We start from the raw sequence: 21940 nt of genomic DNA on the forward strand, positions 1-21940 counted from the left end.
CAAACACACATACCCCCGACACACAAACACACATACCCCTGACACACAAACACACACACACTCGTGATTGCAAAAAACATAATTTGAATTCAAAATAACAAAATTCAAATTAATTTTTCTTTTTTTACTTCCTTTTACAAAAAAGGAAGTATTGTATTCGCGAAAAAAATTTCACTCAAAAATTGGCCTTATTTCTATTTTGCTCACCCCCGAATGAATGTTGGGTTTTTCTCGACTCGACCACACGTGGATCTATGCCTAGGAACGTACAGACACCCGAAATATCCATTCTGACGATCCCCGAGTTAATTACAACGACTTTTCTCGTGACGTCTGTATGTACGTATGTATGTGCGTATGTATCTCGCATGATTTAAAAAACGGTATATCCTAGAAAGTTTAAATTTGGTACGTGGACTCCTAGTGGGGTCTAGTTGTGCACCTTCTCTTTTGGTTGCATTCGGGTGTTCCTAAAGGGGTCTTTTGCACCTTTTTGGGGGGGAAATCATTGTTATTTTCGATGTAAACTCAAGTCGTGTTATAATTTGTTGGACACTTGGCGATATATCACCAGTTTTTTGGTCGCAAAGTTTTGTCGCCAACTTGGCAACAAATTTGTCGATTTATTTATTTATTTATCTATTTTTAATTTGGTTTATTTCGGCCACTGTTGGTGATAAGAGAGTAAACAATTGAATCACCTTAAAATTGCCAATAATGGGGAAATGAAATTAAATTGAAGTAAAAGGAAGTCATGTGATGCACACATCAGCTCTTTTTTTTTTTTTTAAATAAAACTGTAAATGCATAGATAATTTGAAAACTTATCATGGATACAAATTCATTATATTGCATTGAAAAAAGCAATATAATGGATTAAATAATTCAAAAGCATGTCATCATTACCTCAAAACATGTGTCTGCAATTTTAATTGCTATTTGCTCATATTTAATGCTTAAAATGTTATTGTATCTCATACAAAAATTAACTTTTTATTTGTAATTGTAGGATTGTATTCGCTGAGACGAAACTCAAAGAATGTGCATGAGAGCAGCATTATATTTATTCATTTGTTTGTTTAGTTACAAACACACAAATAGCAATATTTATGCGAAGGAAGCTTTTTTACTTCCTTTTACAAAAAAGGAAGTATTGTATTCGCGAAAAAATTTTCACTCAAAAATCAGCCTTAACTTCCATTTTGCTCACCCCCAAATGAATGTTGAGTTTTTTTTCAACCTGACCACACGCGGATAAGTGCCTAAGAACGTATAAAAACTCAAAGTATCCATTTTGACACTCCCCGAGTTAATTACGACGACTTTTCTCATGACGTTGTATTTACGTATGTATGTGCATATGTATGTTGCTAACTCAAGAACGGTATGTCCTAGAAAATTGAAATTTGGTACGTAGACTCCTAATGGGTTCTAGTCGTGCACCTCCCCTTTTGGTTGCATACCGGTTTTTCTAAGGGGGTCTTTTACCCCATTTTGGGGGGAAATTGTTGCTAATTTTGATGCATACTCAAGTGGTGTTATAATTTGGCGGACACTTGGCGATATACCGCCAGTCTTTTGGTCGCCAAGTTGGCAACAAATTTGGCAGTTTTTTTTTTTTTTTTTTTTAAAATCTGGTTTCAATTTAGCCACTGGTGGGGATATTTAGAGAGTAAACTATCGAATCACATTAAAATTGCCAATAATGAGAAAATTACATTAAAATTGGAGTAAAAGGAAGTCATGTGATGCACACATCAGCTCGTTTTAAAGTACAATAAATCTCAGGAAAAAACTGCATAGCATAAAAGTATGGGCAAGGAACAAAGGTATTTCTAAACCAGAATAATTATTTTTAGATACAAATTGATAACTTACATTCCTGCAGGTAAATTAAAAGTAATGCTGGATTTCACATTGTCTCCATATTTCAGATACCCGTAAAATCCAACGCCTGTATACAGACTGGCAACAATCACCATGCCAGTGTTGAGCACACCATTTAAGCCACCAAAAGCGTCAGGAGTAGCCATTGCGTTTTCCAAGGGAAGCACCTATACGAAAACATTACTAATCTGTGAGTAAACTATTTAAAATATATATGCAAATAAACTTGATACTGATTTTCACCAGCTCCTTGGGTGTTCATAAGAAAAAAATAATAATAAATAAAGCAAAATTAAAAAAAAAAGTTCATAGTAACAAGTTTTTTCAAAATAAAAATAAACTAAAAGCTATGTACATTATGTGTGGTAAACAAGTTGATATCAAATTCTATCAATGCTAACAAATATTTTGTTTTTGTTTCAGGCTGAATAAGAAAAGCTCTAAGAAATTTAGGTGGTAAGACTTGATCACATTTAACTGATTTCTTTCTTTATAGAAATAAAAGCAAAGACAGAAGAAGATGAAAAGGGATTATCTTCTACCATTTCCTATCCCAGGTGCAGGAATTCTTAAGAGAGAGCTACTGCAGGGGGTAAAAATACTGACTTTACTGACCAAAATTTATAAAATACTGACCAATGCTGACTAAAATTTAAAAACTCAATAAACTTTGGCATAACAAAAAGGAATATTAGGGCCGTTCCATGGAAAACGGCAATTTTGTCCCAAACGTGACGTTTCATATATTTCATAAAAAATAATAATTTAAAAGGATGATGAACAAAATTTTGTTGCTTAAGAAATCACAAAGGCATGTGTGACTTCTTAAGCAAAAGTTTTCTTCAAAAATTTTTTTTTTTAATGAAATATAGGAACCGTCACGTTTGGGACAAAATGACCATTTTCAATGGAATGGGAATATAAATATTTTTTTTTCAATCGTTTAAATAATTATTTCTAAACTAATGAGATATGTTTCCTTTATGTTGAAACGATAGCTTTCAAAATCGACAACTTGTTTCGTCATTGCTGTATTAATAGAGCAAAAATATTAGCTTATTCATAAGCAAGTTACCAGAGGTTGACTTTTGATTTGCCACATGTGACGCATGTAAATAAATTTCATTTTAAATACAAAATTGTTTAATAAAAATATAATTGTGTCAGGAGTATCTTTGTATCAAATGTAAAGATTAAAAAAATTGTTTACCCCTGTTTCATTAAAATATTAAGAATAATGACGAAATGTTAATGAAATTAAAGCATATTTTTGTCCTGTACGTGTGGCCCATCATAGTTAGTGAAACAGATGCTAGCTTTATCTTTAATGTGCAGCAACATCATGTAAAGTTTATTAGGTACAAATTTTGACTGAAAACTGTGAGTTTAATTCATATGTTTACTGAATAATGAATAAAACTTTTCTGAAACTATGAAAATAAATTAAAAGATCTTGAAATTGGTCAAAAAATTATTAAATGATTAAGAGCAGTATTTCATTGAATTATTTTCTTTGAAAACTACTCGAAAACACAATTGTAAGAAAAATTTTGATATCAGGAAATACTAAGTGAAAAAAATCTATAAATTGTACATTTAATCCTGTTGATTTTTAGTTAAAAAAATATTTCAGTAAAGTCTAGAACACGTTTAAAAGATTGTTTTGATTACTAATCAGCAAATATTTTTGCATGTACAGAAACCAAGTTCACACTGTCTCCGTGTGGTGACCGGAGCAGAATAGTCGCAACGTAGTCCATGTGCGTCGTAAAAGGTGACTAAAATGGATACCCAATCTAAGGTGTGAGCAGGGATAGAAGTGACATTTGCCAACAAAATATAGGAAAATATAGGAATTTTCTGAAAAAAATATAGGAATTCGATGGAAAATATAGGAATTTTCTGCAAACAATATAGGAATTTTTCAAAATAATATAGGAATATTTTGAAAAAAAAAAAAAGGATATACAGGAATTTCGATAACAAAGCTCGCCAGTATGACTTTTTTTTTCAAAATGCAATACTACTATTCGATTAAAAACATGTAATTACACTACCTGACATAAGTGCAATACATACGCATAAATAAGTCTAAAAATACACACAAAATCAATTTTACAAACAGTAAAAGAGCGTAAAACTGTAATTTGTACTAAACATATTAAGGCATACTTCTTTAAAAATAAAAAAAAATAGACGAAACTTTTTGTAGATGAACACAAATCTTTCTTAAAATAGTTGTGTCACTAATCTAATTTTTAATGAAAGATTTTGCATGATCCGATACTGCGATGGGCAAGCTGTACAGTAGAATGCAATTCGTGAAGTTCTGTTCTAATTTATGTTATCACTTGACAATGCAGTAAAAGCCAAACTTAAAGTTTTATAAGTTGTTGAAACATGTGCTATGCTGAAATCAAAGTCACATGTCACAGTAATATCAGGGGTCAATCCAGGTTTCATTTTTTAAGTCCCCGTTATGCGAAAAAGCAAAATATTTTTTTTGAATTTTCTTTATTTTTGTGAAAAAGAAATTATTGTGAATTTCCTTTTCTTTTCTAGAAAAAAGTGTTCAGGTAAAAATTTAAATGTATAGAGTCTACTGTGTTTTTTTTTTCAGAAAAATCTCTGATATGATACTTTTTGACCATTTTTTCCCCCTGAAAATCCTGACTTTTCAGTACCAAATTCGATCATAGTTGAAATCCACGATTTCCCATGACTTTGAAGGACACCCAGTAAAATATATATTTGATTTAGAAATATTTGGTCATTAAAGCAAAATAATCCAGACCTAAAAAACTTGGTGGCCACCACTGTCCCAAAGTTTTAAAGTACAAAAAGTGAGGGGGGGGGTTAGTTTTTACTACTTTCATTAAAAAAATTAATAAATAGAACCTTGCACTTGTTTACAAAAACATGCATTTTGGAAAATTTAAGTTAAAATAGGTTTTTAAATTACTTCAAAATAAATAAATGAGAAGTCGTTAGGAAACTGCATTTTAGTAATCAAAACCGTTTCTTTAAGTTCATACCAAAGCTTCCAAATCAATGAGGATCGAATGCAATTGTGCAGATAAAATTTCACTTTTCTAGAAACTAATGCAGGGCTCCCAACACATTTTAGTTTTAGAAAAGGTTAAAAGAGGACCAATTTCAATCAAAAAGAGGACTAAAGAGGACCAGTTAGGATTAAAAAGAGGATCTTGAGAGGACCATTCATTTAAACACAAGGAAGCATCAAAAGGCAAATTAGCTGCCTGCTGCTAAATCCCTGAAAATAATTTGTTAATTAACCATAATACTGATTTTTAATGATACAATTCCTTTATCACCTTCTGCACAACTGATCTTTTTATCCATTGAATAATATTATTTACACAAACATTTGGATGGGAGGGGGGGGGAGGCACTTAGCACAGCACTTAAGGCAGCCTCCATAGAACTAAATGGGCGTAATGATACATTTTGAATTGAACCAGGGATGCTGGTAGTCTCACTGAAGGATAGATGAAGCTGTGCTTCATCTTTCTATAGTTTAAAATTATTTTTGTGTTTTTCTGTACTGTAATGCTTCTTTAATAGCATTTATATCCCTTCTCCACCGATATGAATTCATCACACACCAAACAGATCTACTGTATTGAAAGTTTCCCTAAAAATGTCTGAAATTTTCAATCACAAAGAGAAGCAGATCACATGAGGCATAGTTTTGCAATTTTCATATTCAAAGTATATTTTCAAGAATCATAAAGCTTACATTAAAAAAAAATAATCCATGATTGCAGGGCCATGAGTGCTTTGAACTTTTATGGGGGGGGGGGAACAAATTCCCCCCCTTTAGCAGGCATCATGCCGCCTGCCTTGTCTAGTGGTCAGAGAAGTCTGACTGCGATAGGAAGGTCCGGGTTCGAATCCCGGCTCGGGCATGGACGTACTTTCTCTCTCCTGTCCTTGTCCCCTATAAACGGGTCCTTATGGCATGTGTGTACTGCAGAAGTCGGACTTCACACCAAATTACTCTACAGTTGGAAAAGTGAAGCAGTGCACCTCAAATTGCCAGCCTACTTGGCACACGACAACAACAGCAGCAGGCATCATGACAATGAAATGATGTACAAATTCAACTTCATATAATTACATAATTCAACTTTGTTTCATATACAGACGCTACTTTAAAATGTTATGTGCTCAATTGTTTAAATTTAATACCCCTCCCCCTCCCACACAAAAAAACAGTAATAACCGAAAATAAGCTAATGATAATCAAAATTATGTTTGGAAAACTAAATAAGCTTGAATTAAACAACACAAAAAATATTAATTTTTTAGTTATTTAAGTAAAAATTTAATCGAGTTAATCTGACGTAGCATGTCAAAATAACTTCTAATTGCCAGAAATATAAAAATATTTATAAGATGCAAAACGATTGAAAGCTCAGAGAAGCAAATTTTCACGAACCAAGTTCAATGTTGGCATGCTTCCCATAAAATAAATTTATTTATTTTCTACTAAATTAAACCTAAAACGTGCTAATCTAAGTTGGAATATGGGAAAATAACATTCGATTGGGCAAAATATTTTAATATTTACATGATTCAAAAAGATTGAAATTTCAAACATTAAAAGCAATTTTCCGCGAAGTCCGAGTAAGTTCAATGTTACCATGGTTTCCAAAATAATTCCAACGTTAATTATTGAAATTAAATGAAAAATAAGCTAATCTAAAGTAGTATATGTCAAAATAACTTCCAATTGTCAAAAACATCTAAATGTTTACAAGATGCAAAAGGATTGAAATTATTTTCCGCGAAGTCCGAATAAGCTCAATGTTGTTATTGTTTTCAAAATATTTCCTTCGTTAATTATTGAAATTAAACGAAAAATAAGCTAAACTAAGGTAGCATATGTCAAAATAACTTCCAATTGTGGAAAACATCAAAATATTTACAAGATGCAAAAGGATTGAAATTTCCAACGCGAGAAGCATTTTTCCGCGAAATCCGATTAAGTTCAATGTTGCCATGGCTTCCAAAATAATTCCTTCGTTAATTATTGAAATTAAACGAAAAATAAGCTAATCTATAGTAGCATATGTCAAAATAACTTCCAATTGTCAAAAACATCAAAATGTTTACAAGGTGCAAAAGTATTGAAACTATTTTCCGCGAATTCCGAATAAGCTCAATGTTGTTATGGTTTTTTAAAATATTTCCTTCGTTAATTATTGAAATTAAACGAAAAATAAGCTAAACTAAGGTAGCATATGTCAAAATAACTTCCAATTGTGGAAAACATCAAAATATTTACAAGATGTAATTACAAAATAGTTACAAGAGTAAATTCAATGTTGCCATGGCTTCCAAAATAATTCCTTCATTAATTATTGAAATTAAACGAAAAATAAGCTAATCTATAAAAACATATGTCAAAATAACTTCCAATTGTCAAAACATCAAAATGTTCACAAGATGCAAAAGGATTGAAATTTCAAACGCGAGATGCAATTTTCCGCGAAGTCCGAATAAGCTCAATGTTATTGTTATGGTTTCCAAAATATTTCCTTCGTTAATTATTAAAATCAAACGAAAAATAAGCTAAACTAAAGTAGCATATACTAAAATAACATCTAATTGTGGAAAACATCAACATATTTACAAGATGCAAAAGGATTGAAATTTCAAAAGCGAGAAGCATTTTTCCGCGTCCGAGCCGAGTAAGTTCAATGTTGCCATGGTTTCCAAAATAATTCCTTCATTAATTATTGAAATTAAACGAAAAATAAGCTAAGCTAAGGTAAGCACATGTCAAAATCACTTTGGATTGTAAAAAGAATCAAAATATTAACAAGATGCAAAAGGATTGAAACCTCAAACACGAAAGCAATTTTTCGCGATAAATCATATCGAATATATATGTTCAGAAAATTGCACTAATGAAATATTTTTAAAAGAATTACAAGCACAATCCAAACAATAAATAAATTCAAGCAATAAAGAAACTTTTTATACTTTTTCAAGGTTTTCAAACACTAGTAAATGTGTGTGTGTGACCTCCCCCCCCCCCCCCCAAGAACTTTTCAAGGTTTTTCATGGGCGTACGAACTTCGTTTAACACGTGCTGCGGCGGCGTGCTTGGGGCTTGGGAGAACAGTAACTTTTAACGAAATGAAAAACTTTTAAAATCTGATATTTAAGTAAAAACAATATAAAAGCGAACTAATCAGACCATAATGTTAAAAGTCTAAAGCGGACTTTACCATAAAACACGGACTTTGGCGGGAAAAGCGAACCATTTGGGAGCCCTGCACAGTAGGAAAGATAAAATGGCGGCTGCACGTGCATCGCGGAAAAGGCGGTAGCCAAAAGTCGTGGAGAAAAGTAAAAAAAAAAAGGAATCGGAAACTGAAAATATAGGAAAATATAGGAATTATAGGAACTTTTTCAGAAATATAGGAAAATATAGGAATATAGGAACGCTGCGATGCCTGTGTGAGGCACCGTGCTAATGGATGGATGGCATCTCAGTTGCATGATGTCGAAACGGTCCCCTCGAGGAACCGGGCAAAACCTTGTCATAATTTGCCTTGCACTCGTACAGGGTGGTTGTGTGGGGGTGTTGACCTTTTACCACCTCACAGTTCCCAGCTTCTTTGGAGCTGGATACTGGTTTGAAGGAGAGAACCAGCAACCTTGCTGCTGGAGGAGGAGGTGAAGGGTGCAGGTCTGCAACCCACCAACTGGTGAGGGGGTATATCTGCAACCCACCGACACTGCAGAAGGAGGGCAGGGGGTACTCATTTATGCACAAAAATGCAACAGGCGCAGGCAGGAGAGGGGAGGCTGTTACAGAAGGTGAAAGCCTCTGGGCCAGCCATTCCCGAGAAGGTAGGAGAAACCAAACGTCATCGATCGGAGGTTTCAACTCCTTCCCCTGCAAACTGCTGCATCTTAAATAGTAAGGATTGATCAACCACAGTCCTATGCTCAAGCAGTGCATATGTTTAAGATGGCTGTTGTCAGATAAACCTCCCGTCGGAGAGGTTATCTCGCGATGACATTGAACATATTCAGCTTGTCTTTCTAAGGAGGACAGACCTGATTCTCTCTGAGGATCTTAAGTCAGAAATGCAATAGACTGCTTAACAAAAATAGTATTAGGAAGGCTTTTGGTCTTCTTACTGGACTTAATACCTTAAAGCGGCATCTTGCTATACTGGGTGTCGGCAATGATCCAATTTGCAGAGGTTACCTCTTTAAGGAGGAAACTATTTTTCACACCCTGTGTGATTGTGAAGTGTTTTCTGCCTATAGGTTTGAACACCTTGGTCATCATTCACTTGAACCATGCGAGATTCATGATATTCCTATTAGGTGCTTGCTGAATTCTGCTTCAGCTACTGGTCTGTTTTAAGACTTCTGTTTGGGGACTAGTACAATAGACCTCTGGTCACAGTGCTTGGTTCTGTTGAGCCCCCCTTTCATTCATTTCATTTCATTTCAAGTTCACTCTGCAAGAACTTATGATGAAAGTTAAAGGCAGCAAAGAAAGATAACAATTTAAACGCAAAAAATTTTTTCGCTTATCAAAATTTTACACAAATGGAGTTGTCATGTAATACCTTCTTGCTCTGATATTATCTTCATCTTACTTTGCACTTAGGACAAAATTAAGAACATTTTTCTAAGAGATTTTTTTTCCTGATGATAAAATGTAGAGCATTATAACAATAAAACATAATTAATGGTTGTGTAGATTTAAAAATAAAACATCCAGGCAATGCTCTTATGCAGTGAAAACAGATTATTTATAGTCTAGAAAACCTGCTGTGCACCTCGAAGCGATTTTTTAAAAATTCGATGTCGTTTTTTTTCTATTCCGATTTTAAGAACAAAATTATCATAAGATGGACGAGTAAATTACGAAATTATCATAACGTGGAATTGTAACATGGGCACGAGCCAATTGGCGAGATACGAAATTAACATAGCGTGGAACTGTAACATGGGTACAAGCCAATTGGCGAGAAAATTCGCCATACATTATTTACGAAATTATCATAATGTGGAACCGTAACATGGGCACAAGCCAATTGGCAAGATACAAAATTATCATAACGTGGAATCGTAACATAGGCACAAGCCAACTGGCAAGATACGAAATTATCATAACGTGGAACCGTAACATGGGTACAAGCCAACTGGCGGGAAAATTCACCATACATTATTTGTAAATATACAGGCGAACCAAAAGACCTTTTAATTTTTCTATTATGGGCAAAGCCGTGCGGGTACCACTAGTTTAAGCATAAAAAGGTAATGAAAATAAAATATTTCATAAAAATTAATGTAATGAAGTAAACTTACAACACCAATTCCTTCAAATGCATACATAGCAGTGCCGAAATATAAAGGTAGTTTCTCTATGGGAGCAGTATATACATTCAATGTTGTACTGTGGGGTCCTTTCAACAAGTAATAAAGAACAATAACAAGTCCAACACTTTGAAGAACGTTGGCTACAGAAGAAGCTGGAGTGATATTTTTCAGACTCCTTATGAAGTTAAAAATGACCATCAGTGGAAATAACATAGCCATGTATCCTGTTATGCTAAAAGGAGAGGAACCGTGAAGACTATTTACAACCTTTAAAGAAAATGAATTTTATGTATTAAAAGGCACACAATTTGAGGGTTTGTCATGTCTTTAAAGAATTAAAAACAATAGTGATAAATGAAAAACTAAATATTTTAAAACAATCAAATTAATTTACTGGTAATCTTGTTACGTCATAAAGTTTCAAAACAGAGTATAATTTTCTATGGTAGCTCTAACTCTTCAATTATTTCCGACAACAAACTTTACCTCTGGAGAATTCCATTCTTGAAACTGCACATAAAATTTGCGGGACTAATCTGGTACATTTTTTCCTTACTTGAATATACAGTCAATTCGCAATAACTAGAATCTAAAGGGATTGATGAAAAAATTCGACTTATCGGAAGTTTGACTTACTGCTAGTTTCGGTTTTTGACATTTTAAAAGAAAAACCACCAAATATTTTAATTAATATGTACATATGACAGACAAAATTACAGAACTCAAAAGTTTTTAAGCACGATATGCACAGTTCAATCAAAAATATTGAGAAAAAAAGAACAAAAAGCATGGTTTTAATTTCGATACTGCGGGAACCACTTGAATAGAGCCGATTCTATTTCAGGAAAAGATGCACATCTTCATTCGTTTCGAATTCGGATTCATGGATTCTACCGCTTTAGAAGTTTTTCTTTTTATTTTAATATCACTGACAGAGTATTTGCTTAGACATCTTTAATAGTAAAGAAGACTCGCTCTGTCTCTCAGGAACTTATCAGCAAATGATCAAACTAAAGAATGTAGGGGAACGTATCTTAACTTAAGTCAGCTTTTGAATAAAGGTACAGTCAGTTGACTTGAAAACTTGACAGCTTAAAAGCAAATTTCAGCAACATGTCAAAGTGTAAACAGTACAGTACAACAAAAGAAAACAAGCTAACTCATTTCCACACGTATAACTCCTTTATTGCACATTGGCTCATCAGGTGCTCTTCTTGCTCTAGAGATCTATTGGGCAGGAATTGTAAGTGAAGGTGAATTAATTTTTCTGTCATAGTCACTCGTTTCTTTCTTTCTTTTTTTTTTTTTTTTGTTCTTTTGAAATAAATTTCGAGTCATCTTTGAAAAAATTTTGAGTTAAAGGAAGTTAACTTAGAGGTATTGAGAATAATTAGCATGGAATGAAAGATAAAGGGGTCGGGACTTGATAAAAACTTCGAGTTATAGTAATATTCGAGTCATCGGACTTCCAGTTATCGCGAATTGACTGTATTTCAAAAATCATAGATAATGTTTTACTGATTCCTCACTTTTTTTTATGAATGAATCTAATTATTTCATTTTAGGCAGGCAATTGCAGAAAGTTTGAGACAGAATACATTGTTTTTGAATAGTGTTCTATTCAAAATACATTGTTTCATTTATTGTAAGCTTGAAAGAAATATTGGTAATAATTTAGTTATAAAACTTGAAATGTTGGAACAAGTTGGTTTTGATCTACTAGGTAGGATTAAACTCTATTTGGTTAGGCATACAACAAATTAAGCCCTTTTTGTATGGTAAAATTACTATTATTTCTAACAAATAACTACTATAATTAATTACTTGAAAACAAAACAAAAAAAGCCCTCTTGATTGCATTCCATGAGCTGCAGGTAGCATGGATCTTGAAAGAGCAAAAAAGGACTACATGCACAGCCTGTGGCAATTATCACTGAAAATATAAAGCAGCTCTATTTGGCCATACCTTGGTCAACCTTGATAGTTTTTGTTTGATCACTGAAAGGGAATAATTCTTTTTGAAGAAAACTTACTTTCTTTTTGCGATTTTAGGTGGGAAAACTTCTTCTTGATCAGTACAAACTATTTTATACTGTGGCTTTTAACATTTTTTTTTTATTAGAACTTCTTTCGGAGGTCGCCTTTTCAAACAAATATCAGTCACCATGGTGCTTAAATTTATTTTTAGCATTGGTATTTGAGAGTGAAACTTTCTATAATTCCAGCCTTATTTATGATCAGTGGTGTTCCCATAGGGTATATTCCATATACGCCATATACTCTCAAATATTTTTTTAGACATATAGCGTATACCCTCAAGCTTCATAAATTTTCATATTATGACATATTATGTATACGATCGCATGCACATATTGTCCATAACTGATTACTGGGAGTATACCCTCTGAAAGTTTGATGGGAACATCACTGTTTACGATAATAGTAAAGAGGGCAGGATTTAGGGGAGGGCAGGCAGGGCTACTGCTCCGGGGCCTCCACAACAAAGGGATTCCCCACAGTAAAATTTTTACAAAATATCCTAACTTTCACGGGTCGAAAATATCGGATGTATACATATATATCAAAATATTTGGATATATATCAAAGTATCGGATATTTTCAAAAATATGATGATCTTTTCGAACCCTGATTAAAGGCCTGCACACTTCCAAATCTGGCCCTGACAGTAAAAAATTTAATTTTAGCTTCTGCTCATTTATACATATATAGATACAGTTGAATCTCGATAACTTGAAGTTTACAACTCAAATATTCCTTTATTTCGAAGTTTTCATCGGGTCCCAAACTCTTGAGACTGTTGTGGAACTCCCCCATAATGCGAACTACCAATAACTCAAACGTTTTAGCCAGTCCCTTGGGACTTAGAGTTATTGAAAGTTGACTGCATATACAATAGATACCCAGAACTTTCATTCTACATGATTTAAAGTTTATTGTTCTTTTCTTCTTTCATGATTTCAACAAAGCACTATTTAATGTTCTTAAAGGCATGAAGAAGCTTTACCTCATGTAAACTTTTAGATACAAAAAGAAAATAAACGCAGCAGAATCCAAACTGTGTGAGCATCAACATTCCATTGACAGCAGTCCTAAAAAAAAATATTCTCAATCGTCATATCATTCATTAAACAAATTATCACCTTATTATTTAATTTTCAAATAACACACACAATTGAATCTGTGTATCTTGAAATTCATAGGAAAGTAGAAAACCTCAATACAAGAAAGTTTCAAAATACAGTTAGTTTTAAAACTTCAGAATACAGAAAGTCTTTAAAAAGTTACAAAAATGCCCAAAGTTTTGCAAAGCTAAAACTTTTCTCGTCAAGGATGGAGGAGAAAAGAATGTAAATTAACCGACAGCTGTTTTTGTCATGCCTTGTTCATCAATCAATGGAAGCGTGATTCTTTGGGAAAAAAGGAATCAATTCTATACAAGATAATTGGGTACAATTACAACAAATTAACAATACTTTCAACATTAATGTAACATAAATTTAAGTGTTATCTATGAGCTATATTAAAAAACAAAATAATGCCAAGTGCCAAAAAAATTTGATAAGTTGCTTAATATGGCAGCATACCTTCTTTCAGGGCGCATTAATTTTGGCTTTGGCTTATTTATTTTAATAACATTATTTACGATAATGTTTGAAAAGATTTTGCAAAATGTCTATTTTATAATGGATTCGGATTTAAAATAAGTCAAATTAGTCAATTTTGGAGAGGAATTAGAATTTTCAAATAAAAATAATTATTCCTTTAAATAATACTTCCCAACACCACTAAGCAAAAAATGCCCCCCCTCCCCCTCTGGAGGGTTATTACAAAGTACCCGAATGTTGTACTGGCTACACTAGTCCCCCTGAGTCCCCCCCCCCCCTAAATGTCTCAATCTATACTTTTTGCTGCAGGTCATTTCTGCATTTTTCACAAGGATTATACAGTTACACATCAGCATGAGGAAGAGACAAAAAAAAAAAAAAAAAAAAAACAAGAGAGAGAGAGAGAGAGAAATTTGTGAAATTCAAAAAAATTATACATCAAGTTAACTTTAAAGGTAATCAAAGAAAAAGAATGCATAAAGAACAGCAGCTTTAAGGATAGAATCATCCCTTCAAAAACTTTTTCAAATACAAATGTGACGACCAGCAACAGGCTCTGGGACAGCTAGGCTGGTCCTAGTCAATTTATTAGTTCCCAATGTACCCCCTTGCTCATTACAGCCTCTCCAGGGTAAGATGTTCAAAGTGCCAACTTAAGTAGTAATTTTTCCAATTTGTCAAATTTGCCTGAGATCAAAAGCCTAAGACAAGTTTTGAAAAAGTCTCAGTCAAGTAATTTTATACAGCTATAAAACAACATTGTATGAGGGCAGAGTTACACGTACTGTGCTCTGAGTATTATTCTATTTATTAAAAAATAAAAAGCTTTATTAATCTCATGCTAAAAAGCAAAAACACAATTGAGTCATTTATTTCAGAAGGGGCACAAGTTCAATGGATTTCCGTATGACTTATGCCATTTCTGAAACAATTGATTCAATTTAATTTATAATCATATATGAATGTATATATATGCTAATACCTTGCCCATGGAGCAAAACCGCGCACTTTTTCTGGGCCAAACAAGAATGCATTTTCAGCAGTTCCGGCATAATCAAGTGATGGCACGCCTAACCTGAAATAAAATAAATTTGTTGATATTCATTTAACATATTAGGCATCATGGAAAAAGAGGCTGAATTTGAAATTTGAACTTTCACAGCCATGTACTCAATATTAAATATTTTGTGGGAATATCCATTATGCACAAAATTATACACATAATTAACATAAGGATATAAACTAAAATTATTTTTACCAATATGCATTTTTTCCCTTCATCAATATTTGTAAGAAGAATTTAATAGACTTCCCAATGATGTGAAAATTGGAACTTCGATATTTATATTTAAAGAAGCTACAGGCACACTTGTACAAAACTTAGATCAGCTCAAATAAAATTCAATAGCTGTAAGAGCAAGCTATTGAATTTTATTCGAAATGACCTAAGTTTTGTAAGATAATGATTAGATCAAGATTGTTAAGATAATGATCAGGTACATACTAGCAGATTGCCGCAGCCTGCGACAGAAAATTTAGGATAGGGCAGTAGTCAGATTCAGAATATATATTTGCAACAAAATACTAGGATTTATTCATAGAAGTGTTATGAATTGCTCTAAGGAAATTTTTCGACCATCATACAGAAGTTTGATGAGACCTCATTTGACTATGTGTTTACTTTTAGACTCTTTATTTTGAAAAAGTAGCTATGTTGTTGGAAAGAGTTCAAAGAAGGGAGGGTTAGGTAGCAAATAAAATTCCAGATTCAAATTATGACTCAAGACTTAAAGGGCTTGTGGTCTCGGTAAAAAGGGGAATCAGAAGTAAGTCAATTTTTTAAGTTAATCAGAATGGAAGGTGTCAATAGGCAATTTTGTACAAATGCCGGAACCAAAAAACATTGCTTTAAGTCATTTAAAACCCCCCATTTATCTTAAAATTAAGAATAACTTCAATAAGGTGTCAACAATTCTGTAACTCAGAGCGAGAATAGCGTAAGTCACATAATTGCTACTTTACAGGACAGAGAGGGAAAACTTCGTTCTGGCGTATGCAAAGGATGATGGGGCACACACTCTTTAAACACTGGTTAAAAATTGACAAGGATTTTTTCTTAGAATTACGTTCACATGGCTCGATGCAGAATAGGATTCAAAATACAATGCACTAATAAATGATAAAATTACAATTTTTGGACTTGCGCTAGTCTGGCTCTGAGGTATAGGGCAAAGAAATTTGCTGAAATCTTGAAATGAGGTGGGCAATCCTGTCATTTAAAGAGTTGGAGGGGGGGGAGGAGGTCAGTCACCCCCTGTTTGAAAAAGATAATGTTTTTACAACAAGTGGGTGGTGGGTGTGGTTTGTCTATAAAATTTGCAGAGTGTACAACCTTCACGCCCCCTGGAAATTTTTGAAATGATGGGCCTATAGAAGTCCTTGAACTTTAGTGGGAGATTCAAGAATTTACTCAAATCAGCCCAAATGGTGTGTTTGCACTTTGCAAAGCCTGTCTTTGGGGATATGGTAGTTATCTTTTCACACATTATGTCTAATAGATTACTTAAGCAGAATTATAGCAAAACAAATTCATACCTCCTAGACAATGATTTGCTGCTGATGACTAACAAATGCATGCAATGAACACAGAATACTCCTAATATTGGAATGCCTACACTACCTACCTGGAAATAAAATTTTAATATTCAATTTTTTTGATTGAAAAAACATTAAAAAGCATCAGGCATACATTTTTTTTAATTATAAAATCTTAAGTTAAACAAGATATGAATTATGTAAATATTTTCTAAAAGCTCACTTGCTCCACACAAGCAATCTTTTTCTAAAAGTATACCATACTCAAAGCAAAAAAAGTTTTGAAGTGAAAGTCAAATAATTTTTTTAAGACACAACAAAATTAATGAAGATTTAATTTTATCATGAAAAACAGTAACCACTCATTATATTTCTAAAGTTTTCTTTTTCTTTTAATACATATATATCAATGACCTGGTAAGTTTTCCCAACATTTATTTTGTTGCAGCCGAAGCTGCACCTTTTGATTTGTATTCTATCCAAAAGCAATAGATATATTTTAATTATATTCTTTTTTAATTTAAAAAAAGGTAACAACTTTCTTTTGTTTTTATTAAGAAAACTGTTCTAATCTGATATTAAATTTATCTTTTGTAGGTGCAATGTCATTAATTTGTATGTTAATTGATGATCTCACTATATCGTCTTTTTATATATGTATTGCTCTCAAGGATGTGCCAACCAAAACTCGCTTTTGGAGCAATCTTGGGAGCAGAAAAATGGTGAGTTTGGAGCAGCATGGAGCAGCAAAATGGTGAATTTGGAGCAGTCTGGAGCAGTAAAATTGCAAATTTGGAGCAGCCTGGAACAGTAAAATTTCAAATTCGGAGCAGCTTGCAGCAGCAAAAATTTTAATTTTGCATCAATTTCGAGCAACTATGTGTATTTCACACACATTAGATATTTTTTCTTTCTTTCTTTCTTTTTTTTTTTGGTATATTTAAATTATTCACTTATATTTGACCTTATTATTATTATTTTTTTCTTTTCTTGGCATATATGTTAAAAAACTGAACTACTTAATTAACAAATCAGAAAATCAAGCAAAGGCAACATTAAAATCTTTTATTTTTAACTGTTTGATATTTAATCACGAAATTAATAATGAAATTACAATGAAAAAAAAATGATTTTGAGAAATGTCACAGAAAAGGAATTTTTTAACACACATGAAAAAAGATGAAAAATGTGAAAAAATAAAAATAATAAATAAATAAAAATTTTAAGACAGACAAAGAATATGGGAAAAATGCTCGAATCTGAGAAACTTGAAATGTCTGCATATTCATTACCAGAGCATTAGAATTCCCAGATTTTTGCTATCTTAAGTGTCTCTAACCAAAACTAGAGATCAATTTTCTGTCCTAAAATCTTAAGAAACCCAAAATTAAAAACTGGTGAACAATATTAATTTTTACAGATGGCATTCGCTTAAACCGATTTGGAGGCAACAGGATTGACACTTTCGAGTGGGCGTGGCAAAAAGACGAATATACAAGTCCTCAAATATACTGAAATCAAAAGTTAACAAAGGTTGAAAATAATGATCAGTGAAAAATTTTTCTAGTCAAAAGAACAGAATCACGTAAAAAATTAAAATGATCAAGTCTTTTTAAAAGCAAATGCAATCGGATTTTGAAGTACGCAAAAAATTGGGACTAAGCCAAAAAATCGTGGAAACAAGCTCCAAATGCATAAACTTGATGATATTCTGCCAAAACTGCCAAATATGACAAAGGAACTGCCACATTAAATGCAAAATTGCATTTTTGGCGCAAGTTTGTCAGATTTTGGCGCAGGAAAGTCCATTTGGCGATCTTTCGAAGCAGTTTGGCTCAGGATTGGCGATTGGTGCAGTTTGGCACATCCCTGTGCTCTTTTATAGCCTCTCCACAAGGGCAATATAATAAGGGGTTACTGTATTAAAAAGGGATGAAAATAAAACAAAGAAAAAAGCTAGAGTTAAAACTTTTTGTTGATTTGCAATGGTTCAACTTGACTATAATTTTTATATTAAACAAGTTAAGAAGGATCTAACTGTTGTATGAAATGCTGAGGTCTTGCTGAAGTAAGCTTTTCATCAAATCTATTCTGAGAATAGCTATTAAAACTGAAACAATCGAAACAAAAATCTTTCCGACTTCATATAAAATTAATACATTAAGAAATGTAAATCTGATTAGAGCGGGGGAAAAAAATACTTTAATAGAAAATGTATGCATTAATAAATCAACGTACCACTTAACCAACAAGCAATCACCTATTATATAGCAGATACAGAAGAGTTGAATTCAACTGTATCTCTACTATAGATCAAAATATTTTTTTTTAATTAAATCTTGACTAATACATAATTTTACTAATTAGGCTTTCACATTCATATTTCAGAATAACTTACACAGAAGACACATGTGACCTTTCTTGTTGGTATACAGAACACATTTAATTTATTTAACTATTTTTTTAGATTAATTTGCAGAATTCCTGCTTTAAAACTGCCAAGTTATGATAATACACAAGTTATCTTTACAGCAAACAGTTCAATTTCACCTCCTGTTAAGTTGCCAGTTTAAACATTATTTAGCTACCACAAAAATCAAACACCTAATACAGTAATCGTAAATTAATTTAAAATTGCCGTTCAGTTTTACTTCAATAGGTTTTCAAAGTAGTTTGATTTTGCAACTTGCAAGTTTGAGAAATATGGTGGAGGGTTTCTAGATGAAGACACCTTATGCAGGACTATAATACAGATTATCTACACAGCAAACAAATAATTTTGTGTACAAAGTTACAATAAGAAAAATAACCTTTGATTCAGCATAAATTTGCAAAAACAGACATTCTTTAGGGTTTCAAGAAGCCACCTTTTCAATACAGAAAGGTTTTTTGATATAAAGTCATAAGAGCTTCTCTCACATTCCTTTACATTCAAAAGCTCAGTTTTTATGCAGACAATATTTCCAACAAGTAAATACCATAGTTGCCTATGGATAAGATAAAAAGAATTTTAAAAAATATATATTAGCACAATTTAAGGCAATAAATATAGATATTACTGCATAACGTACTTTTTTCTTGTTAGATAGCTTCATTGGCATTTTAAACCCAAGAGCACTAGAATTTTAAGCATAAGGAAAAATAGAGCATATACTTACCAGAAGTCCTGCATTAGATATTGCATTTGGCATGGCTAAAATTCCTGTTCCAATGTTACCTTTTAGCAGATGCATCATGGTAGAGATATTTCTAAGGGAAAAAAAGGTAACATTTCTTTTAGAAAAAAAATTACTTTAACATATACATTAGGACGGTCCTTATTTTTGAAGTTGTAGATATTTTACACGAAGCCCCCTCAATTTGTTCCATTATACAAATAAATGATCCTTGCAGAATTTTAAGTTAATCCATGAATATTAACTCGTGCCCCTAGGCCCCCTTTTTTGAGTTTTGAAGAAAAAATTGCGGATTTTCTCATTTTTATGTAAAAATATTCTTACATTTCACATTAAAAGTAATTTTGAACCTCAATAGATGTTGCTACTTCCAGATCGGCCATTCTCCCACTTTCATTCTGTAAAATTTTACATGTTACAGACGGTACATGTACACCAATGGCCTTGGTTCAAACATACCGCTCTTCTGCGATCATTCTAAACCAAGTGACAGGGGAACATTTCTTTCCACCAAGATGGACACAAGGGATTCTAAAGGCCATTAATGAATGATCTTTGACAACAACAAAGTGCCTCCTCCCGACTTTGGGGGCATTGGTTTCAAAATTTCCTGTGTATATGTAATAGGTATGGCAAATGGGGTTGCTTGGTTTCAATGCTATAAATATAAGTAATGGCAATTATATTCTAACTCGCTGTTCTTTAGTTATAAATGTACTTAAATGTTGATGCAATTTTTAATTCTCAAAAATATAAATTTTAAAAAATCATCGATTACTCTAACATAAAAATATACTGTATTTTCCATATCTAAAATATAAATTTTTAAAAATTTCAGATCGGAATAAGGTAAAAATTTATACTTTGAATTAATTTTCTTCTATTTCAGTACATAGTCCTTTATTATCATCAAATTCTTCTTACAATTCACAATATTTAGAAACCTAAATGGGTATCTATCCTAACCTGCTGAACCTATTTTCTATATTTGGTCTGCCACAACACGAAAAAGCTTTACAACTATTGATATCTGCTCACATTTCACCACTGTTAGACAAATGCCATATTAGGGATAAAGATGTGGTTCATTTATTAACAGCCTATGTTGATGCAGTAAATTTAAATCCAAATGAACTTGTGATCAATCGTACATCCCTTAAGAGAGCAAGAGAAAATCTTCAGAGAGATAAAATTAAATATCATGAATTTAAATTTAGATTTTTTAGTTATTCATTGGGATACAAAGCTACATCCAAATGTAATTGGAAAAAATAACGCCGATAGGCTTACCGTGATAGCTTCGGGTCTCAATGTTGAACAGCTACTCGGAATTCCTGAGATATTCAGTTCCTTCAGTTGTACATGCTATATTAGATAATTGCTCTTTATTGCCAACTGTTCAAGCTGTAGTATTTGATACAATGGCTTGCAATACCTATCGTATACATTGTGCATGCAATTTTTTAGAGCAAAAACTGAATGGCAATATATTACATTTAGATTGCCATCATCATGCACTTGAAATCGTACTGCAGAAAGAAGTTTTTGCTTATCTTAGTTCTAGACCCAATATTCCATTATTTAAGCGCTTCAAAATTTTGTGGAAAGATCTCCATCATTCAGAACTTATAACATTTCAATCAAGTACACATACCACTTAAATTCTAAAAGACGAAGTTGATGACATATTATTGCTTGTAAAAAGCGGAATTGAGAAAGATTACAGAGAATTTTCATAACTTGTTATAATATGTCCCGGTAAAGTCCCTCCTACAGGGTTATGTTTTCGGCAACCTGGTGCTTATCCCTGAACCAGATGGGTGGCAAAAGGAATTTATTGTTTGAAAATTGATATATTTAGGAAGCAATTTAAATTGACCTTACATGAAGAGAAAGCCGTAAATGCTGTTTTACAGTTAAATGCTACATGAAGATACGGTTTTTCTCAGAAACCCAATCTAGGCTCATTTAAATAATATAATGTGTCTAAAAAATTAGCAGCATACAAAATGATGACAAACATGCAGCAGAAGCAGTGATTGGAAAATTCACAAATCACTTGTTATATTTAGGGGATGAACTAGTAGCTTTGTCCATATTGGATGTTAACTTTGAAGATAGGGAAAGTATTACTCCAAAAAAATGCTTGCTGATATGGTAGACGTGTCTGATGACTGTATAAAATTTCAGATAGCAGTAGATGATTTGGAATACTTTCTTAGTAAAGATCTTTCTCTTTATAGAATCAGTTACAAGTCAATAAAACTGTTTAAAAAG

General features: G+C 32.6%; 1 protein-coding gene across 2 annotated transcripts in view; it reads right to left on the reverse strand.

Moving 5' to 3' along the window:
* Positions 1 to 21940, reverse strand: part of LOC129219743 (proton-coupled amino acid transporter-like protein CG1139) — a 50015-nt gene that overhangs the window by 8119 nt on the left and 19956 nt on the right. For both annotated transcript variants that reach the window (XM_054854032.1, XM_054854033.1), the window contains exons 3-8: positions 19646 to 19736; positions 16488 to 16576; positions 14875 to 14967; positions 13292 to 13376; positions 10255 to 10533; positions 1879 to 2054 (exon numbers count right to left, since the gene is read on the reverse strand). In XM_054854032.1, the coding sequence (XP_054710007.1) occupies positions 1879 to 2054; positions 10255 to 10533; positions 13292 to 13376; positions 14875 to 14967; positions 16488 to 16576; positions 19646 to 19736 (813 nt within the window). The remainder of the gene's footprint in view (positions 1 to 1878; positions 2055 to 10254; positions 10534 to 13291; positions 13377 to 14874; positions 14968 to 16487; positions 16577 to 19645; positions 19737 to 21940) is intronic.

The sequence above is a fragment of the Uloborus diversus genome, chromosome 4 (assembly GCF_026930045.1).
Source record: "Uloborus diversus isolate 005 chromosome 4, Udiv.v.3.1, whole genome shotgun sequence".
In the NCBI taxonomy this organism is placed as follows: domain Eukaryota; kingdom Metazoa; phylum Arthropoda; class Arachnida; order Araneae; family Uloboridae; genus Uloborus; species Uloborus diversus.